This window comes from Acomys minous, assembly GCF_964271855.1.
Source record: "Acomys minous genome assembly, chromosome: 13".
Lineage (NCBI taxonomy): Eukaryota > Metazoa > Chordata > Mammalia > Rodentia > Muridae > Acomys > Acomys minous.
Genome location: NC_140495.1, coordinates 59,888,629 through 59,895,833, shown reverse-complemented (window position 1 = coordinate 59,895,833; position 7,205 = coordinate 59,888,629). Strand labels below are relative to the sequence as shown.

The following is a 7,205-nucleotide window of genomic DNA, read 5'->3' as shown; positions in this document are numbered from 1 at the left end:
ACTGACCAGCTCCCTCTCCAGCTGCGCCCTTCAAAATCTCCCAGTCCAAGGACTGTACAATGGAAAATTTCCTCTTCTATCTCTAGCCAGAGCTCTTTGGTTCATGCTGGGATCTCAGCCTTTGCAATGTCTTGTTTGTTTTCTAGTGAGGTTAAAGGGGGCCTGTTGTCTTCGCCCCTAATGGTTTACATCAGGGATGGGCCACCCTGCTGTTGTCATCACTGTAGTAAATAGCACCGGAGAGGCAGGCAGCCTGTCTCCACTCCCTCTTCAGCCAGGACTCTCTAGGGGACAGCTGGATGGCACAGGAGCCCTGACTTTAGGGGACTTCAGTACCTGGACTCACAGATCTTCCTTCAGCCCTGGGGTCTCCGGGTCCAGCCCGTGCTCTCAAGCTTGCACATCCTGTGACTGATCTAGTGACTCCAAGGCCTGGCGTCCTCTCCTCTCCAGGCCTAGGACACTGAGTTTCAACTTCTGTGGCCATTCATCCGCAGGCACAGATGAGAGGGGACTCTGCAACCACCCTAGGTGTGGGTTTGAAAAAGCACCAAGCCGGGTAAGGACATAAGTCACCCAGATGTTTGAAAGCTAGCCTAGGGGGGGTTAAAATTCTCAGGCATTTTGCTTTCAGTTTTAATCCTTTCTAAACTGTGATCTTTAAAATCTACAAGTGCTACAAACAGTTACAGGTACTTGTGATTTTTATCAAGTTATAAATGTGTTGTATATTTTACATTATGATTTACATCTGACTTGTGCTTAAATTGATCGTATACTTGAAATTTCAGCAATTTCCTCTAAATATTCTAGGCTTCTGCTCTTGATGGCTGTGGTGTTACAGATCATCCAAACGGGAAACAGTAAGTAACATTTTTTTTTCAGTTCGAAGTCATAAAATGCCCGATTCTCCGTTCTCTGTCAATACTAGCCTCTGACTTTGTTGTCCTTCGAAGGCTATCAGAGCGATCAAGACGGTGCCAGAGAAGTCCGCAATATCCTGCCTCCAAAGCTCCCAGGGAAGGCACTGGACTGGACCATGTGCAATTCCAGTAGAGAGAAGGACAGCCAAGAGGGATGGCGCTCATGGGATTCCCCTCCCCACGCCAGGACTTTTGGAGAGAGTAAGTCTTAGCTCTGTGCTACCCTGTGCAGTGGATCCTGAGTGCCGGGAGTTGGGAAACGAGCGGGGGAAACTCGGGTGGAAAGGAGACACCGCCAAGAGCGTCTTTCCTCCTTTAGTTTAAAAAAATAATAATAAAATGGCAATTTTAGTGATGTGTTTGCTCTGAAGTCTCACCTTTTCATTGGCAAACACAGCAGCTTTGCTCTGTAACCAAGACAACAGGCTTCTCCCTAACATTTAGGCGGCTCCAGCATGTCCAGGGGCTCCAGGTGTGGTTAGCGACAATACACTCATGGGTGGTCCTTCCGGAGAGGCCTGTGGTTAATTACTTTTCACAAATTCACTTGCTGACTTTAGCAGTGAAAGGGAGAGAAAAAGAGAGAAGAAACAAGTTGGAGGGCGCCAAGGGCTGTCTCAGGCCCCGCCCACATTCCTGCTAGCTTGTTTTTCAGCCTTCAACTATACAGAGGGGTTTACCTAGCAAACACACTCAGCAGGCACGGTTCCCTCCCAGGCTGTGGTGCCCTGCCCTCTGCGGGAGGGGCCTTGCCAAGCTCCGGAGGCCTGCACGGTTGCTGACATAGGTCATCCTGCAGGGGTGGTCCCCGGATCCCGCTGCTGCCACAACGGAGGCACCTGTGTTCTGGGCAGTTTCTGCGTGTGCCCTGAGCACTTCACCGGCCGCTACTGCGAGCACGACCAGAGGCGCAGGTTGGTAGAGCGAGCACAAGTGGGCTGGGCAGGGACTGGCCTGGGAGAGAGGGGGTGCGCTGACACAAAGCTGACCTGTCCTGGCCTCTTCGCAGAGACTGTGGCCCCCTGGGGCATGGAGCTTGGACTCTGCACAGCTGCCGCCTATGCAGATGCGTCTTCTCAGTCCTGTACTGCCTCCCACCTCAAACGTTGGGCCACTGTGGTAAGAGCACCCTCCCCACTCCCGGACCCCCCACAAGACACTTCTACCTCACACATGTATACACTTGTGTCTTTGTTGTCAGTGGTTTGTGCACTCGTCCAGGGAACATCTGCGTTTGCCAGGAGACATAGAAATAAGCAAACGAGATCCCTGCATCCGCTCAACAAGGTTCCAATCACTTTTTTAAACTTTGAGTCTGCCACGAATGTATTCTTATTACTTACATTTTCCTTGAGGGAATTGCTGGTTTTATGGTGAACTGCAAGGTGCATCCCAGAGCACTGGGGTTCCAGTTAACCTGGGAGCCACTGAGTTGGCTGAGTAGATCACTAATGACGTCCAAACACTGGGGACACAGGACAGCACTGAGCAGGGAGGGAGGGAGGGGTGGCCACATTTCAACCTGATGCCTTGTGTCACAGCCTTCCTTCTCTTAATAGGAACTGGTTTGGACTCCCAGTGGGAGGCATAGCCAGCGAAGGTTCACCCTTCACCCCAGTGTCCCCCTCTGCCTCTGCTGCTGTCCGGTGGTTTGACTGTGCACTGTGCCCAGAAATCACTTCATGGAATGACCCCCCTGAGCCATGTTCCTCCCCTTAAGTCCCTCCAGTGGATGTGGCACTGACACTTTCATCCCTTCCCACCCTTACTTCCCTCCCCCTCCTCCCCTCACCCCCACCCCCACCCCCCTCTTCCCCTCACTCCCCACCCCCATCCCCCCACCCCATCCCCTCTCCTCCCCCCACCCCCCTACCCCCCACCCCCACTCCCCCACCCCTCCCACCCCCCCACCCCCGTCACAATTCAGGACCTGCAGTGTAGTATTGGGGGCGGGTCCTCAGATGCACTATCTGGCCCCACCCTCTGGCCATGGCTCTGGGTTAGGGTGCTAGTGGAGGAGGACAGTAAGTGGTTGCTTAGTGAACTCCCCTTCCCCCTTCTTTCGGAGCACCAGGAGTGTCTCCAGGCCTACCCTTCAACACTCAATGCATCCCCTCTGCTCACTGAGCACCTCCAAAGCCCTTTCTCTCTCAAGCAATCTCCATTGGTCGGGTTTATGTCTCTTAATTCACCAGCTGCTGTTCCTGAGTCCCAGAGGTTGGAGTACTCCAGTTTTGGGAACCGCGGTAAATTAGCAGGGTAGATCCCGCGGCTTCTCACGTGAGATCAGCTCTTACCAGCAGGTCTTCCCTGGGAATGCCGGGAGGGGCTGCTTGTGGTCGCGGTCACCCGCAGGGTGGCCTCTAGGATAGTCAATCACCAGTTCACATCCTTGGAAACGTGCGGGGCTGCCAAGTCAGTGACACGGGCTTCTGAAAATACGCTTCCATTCATCAAAGCTGGACGAGCGGCGAGCTCCTCCTCCAGGGTAGCTGGCCCGGCAGAGAGAGTACAGTAACACCTGTGCTTTTGAGCCACTGATCCTGCTGTAGGGTCCATTTGCATTGGTAGAGGACAGCAACAGGAAATACCACACTCAGCTCTCTAGGTGATGGTTGTGGGCTAAGGAGGACCACAGCTGTGGTTCCGTGGTTACACTGACTGTATTTTTAATCAGTGTCTTCCGGCTGCTTACCTCATTGGATTCCACCACAGCTAATGATGTAGGCATCCATGGCCTCTCTAGTTGAGGAAAGCGAGACTCAGGGGTGAAAATTCTCACTGGTGGCAAGCAGACGGACAACTGTGTCACTCGAGTGCCTTTCCCGTAAGAATAATTCTCACCATGCAAAGAATGTTTCGTTCGTGATAGTTTTATTTAGAACACTGGGCCAGGCTTTCAATTCAATCCCAAAGAAACCTAAGAAAATGTTTGCAATCCCTTCATAGGATGTCATGATGGTTCTGAAGGCAACATGAAAAACTACCTTTGAGATCACTGTAATTCTATGAAAAGATAGCTGCGGGTGGGAAGGAGCACAGATAGACGGCTTCCCTCACAGCCCTCAGGCTAAGATCCCCCAACAGCCTCCTTGCTCTGACGGGGGTCGTCCAAGTGGAAAGCTTCCACCTAGCTCAGGGTAGAGTCTGCGGAAGCTCTTCCTGGTAGAGCACCCTCAAGAATGAAGAATAAATAATCATGAGAGCTTACAACTAATGAAGGGCTGGAGGCGGGACCCTTGATTGGCATGGGCCAGGGCCCCAGTTCCACCTTCAGAAATGCTATCGTACAGCTCGGCAGTGGCATATATATTTAGAATGTTCTATAAACCCTGGGTTTAGTCTCTAGCAACAAACATGGGGGGGGGGCAGGACTGGGGCGACTGCTGGTGTGGGAATCTGAACATGAGATGGACCTAGGCTAAGCTGCTACAATCTCAGTTCTATTTTTACTTTTTAAAAAAATTTATGTATACATGTGTGTCTGTGTGTGCATGCCATATATGTTCAGATGTCCAGGAAGGCAGAAGAGGGCTTGAGGAACTCGAGCTACAAGCAGTTCTCAGCCACCAGACATGAGGGCTGGGAACTGAACTCTGGTCCTTTGCTAGAGCAGCAAGTGCTCTTAGCCACTGAGCCAGCTTCTGACCTTTAGCTTTCCCTTTAAACAGCACATCTGGCAACGATTAGAACAAAACCAACCAACCAACCAATAAGCGAATAAACACTGTGGTAGACCCAGCCTCTGGACCTAAGGGTACCTGCTTCCAAGCAGCTCTGGCTTGTGGTGTATACCCAGTGCTGTGTTTGACCATCTCAGACAAGCTCTGTGGGAGGTGTTGTTTTGGTGGGCCTGGCTCTTGTGATGTAAGGGTAGGATCAGGGGGCACCTGACTCAGGGGGCTCCTGGCAGAGGCTGCAGATTCTAGATTTCAGAAACACTGAGTCTGCATCTCACACTGAGCTGTGATGTTTCCCTCATCACAGAAGCCTCTAAAGCCTCCAAGAGTGAAAAACAACCCCGACCCTATTGTCTGCTCAGCCATAGAAGTCCGTTGACAGGTAGCAAGTGGTCAGACGTGGCCCTGCTTCCTTCCTTTTCACGTATGCACAAAAGTAACGGGCATGACAAAGGTCTCTGACATGGCTGAAAATCTAGAAGACCTTTTGGTAAATATATAATAAGGTCTCAGCTGTCAGTAATAAGTCATCCACCAGTGACAGGAATCCTTTTCTTTTCTAATGTGACAAAGAATAGTAGGGGCTCACAGAAGAAGAAACATAGAAGATTTTAATAAACATATTAATAAAAACTTCCTTTTCTTTTTTAGTTTTTATCTAAATGTACAGGGGGCATTCTATTTTTCCTCTTTCTAATATCACCAAGACCACAGTGGTCATGGATCCTGTTTGGGACCCCAGACTCACAAAGTCTGCTGAAACTGTGTCCTTGAACTTGTAGTTTGTGTGTAAGGATCAGCCACTTAAGGGGCCTGCATCTTCCCTTGTGGCCTCCATTCTCCCAGAGAAGGTGACCCCTATGATTGTCTGACCCTGTCCGCACCTGGTGCCATGTGCATTTTACCTGTGGATGGCCAGGATCTATGTCAGGGATCTTCATCAGTACCAGTCTCCCTCCCTCTCTCTCCTCGTCAGCCTCCTCCCCTTCCAAGGCATACAGGACACCACTGTGTATCTCTGGCTAGCCTAGAGCCCACTTCCTCTGCATCCCAAGAGCTGTGCCATCTTACCTAACATTAACACTTTGGGTTCCTCTGTGTGCCTGTTTCTTCCAGTGTTTTCATGAAGCGATCCCTGGGTTTCTGTGGCCAGGCAGTTTACCCTAATCTGTGAGCCTGAGGTTTAAGTGAGAGACATTGTCTCAAGGGGGAAAAAAATCTGAAAGGTGCCTGACGAGTGACAACCAAGGTTGACCTTCTGTCTCCAGAGGCATGCATACCTTTTGTCCCAGCCTTCCAGAGGCAGAGGCAGAGGCAGAGGCTCCCTCTGGGAGCCAGAAGCTAGCCTGGTCTAAATAGTGAGTACCAGGTTAGCCAGGGGTTGAATACTGTGACCCTATCTCCAAAAAATATGCATACACATGTACATAGTAGAATATATATGTGTACACACTCACTCACTCACTCACTCACTCACTTACTCCCATGGGGAAGGAGGGCAGCTCCTACCTATAGAGGAGCTGGCCTCAGAGCCAGGCAAAGGAGGGCTTTGGTGAGAATGGGTGCAGACATTGCTTTGTTCCTTAGCCAATCCTGCAGCCATGCATGCACATTATGAACTCTCTGTTCTTTTCCAGACCTGAAAGGCTTCCTCTCTTCAGGCTCTGGTGGAGCAAGTGCAAGGAGTGCTCTGTGGCTCCTCCTCCTGCTGCTCTGCCTCCTCCTGCTGGGTGTGGCTGTGGACCACTGAGGCTCCTCCTCCTGCTGCTCTGCCTCCTCCTGCTGGGTGTGGCTGGGGACTGCTGAGGCTCCTCCTCCTGCTGCTCTGCCTCCTCCTACTGGGTGTGGCTGGGGACCGCTGAGGCTCCTCCTCCTGCTGCTCTGCCTCCTGCAGGGTGTGGCTGGGGACCGCTGAGGCTCCTCCTCCTGCTGCTCTGCCTCCTCCTGCAGGGTGTGGCTGGGGACCGCTGAGGCTCTTCCTGGGGCTGCAAGGAGTCACCCTTGATTGCACATGGCACAACAGCGTCCCTGCAGGAAAGCTGGGTGGTGGGCGTCTGCCTCAGTGTTGTATGTTGTAAATAAGAGAATGGCTGTGCAATAAACACGTTCAACAGTGAGACTCCCTTGCTTGCTGAGCCTCTTTTCAAGGTCCCCAGTGGAGGCAAACCTGAATACAAGAGCCCAACCTGTTCAACTCAGCATCCGTTTGGTGGAGCTTTCAGAGTATGCACTGAAGAGGCTTGAACGAGACCCTCCCCCCCCCCCAAACAAGTAGACCCTCCCAGGTAACAGCCACTCTGAGCAGCCTGGACCCTCACTTGCAGGCTTCACTGCCGAGGCTCCCTGCCACCCACTGTTCATCGTCAGTCTCTCCGCTGACCTCTGACCCATGGGAGATGGATGGTGAGTCCTGAACACTGTGCTGGATTTGGTGAAGGGCCAATAGCCTTAAACATGCTGTGTGAGCATTGAAAGGAAGACAGGTGGGACTGGGATCAAGCAGCCTGGCACCTGCCTCCTCCTTAGCAGTTATCAGACCACTGGGGGCGGGGATGGTTTCCACTGCATCTTCCTAAAACAGATATAAATGATGAGTTTATGA

At 51.8% G+C, this 7,205-nt stretch overlaps 1 protein-coding gene across 1 annotated transcript; it reads left to right on the top strand.

The window, feature by feature from the left end:
• Positions 1 to 366: 366 nt before the first annotated feature.
• On the top strand, positions 367 to 6,714 carry LOC311581049 (cryptic protein-like). The gene is made up of 6 exons (XM_084752949.1): positions 367 to 559; positions 814 to 863; positions 957 to 1,124; positions 1,723 to 1,837; positions 1,933 to 2,042; positions 6,241 to 6,714. The coding sequence occupies exons 1-6, from the start codon at positions 504 to 506 to the stop codon at positions 6,351 to 6,353; spliced, it is 612 nt and encodes a 203-aa protein (XP_084609075.1). The 5' UTR covers positions 367 to 503; the 3' UTR covers positions 6,354 to 6,714.
• Positions 6,715 to 7,205: the final 491 nt, after the last annotated feature.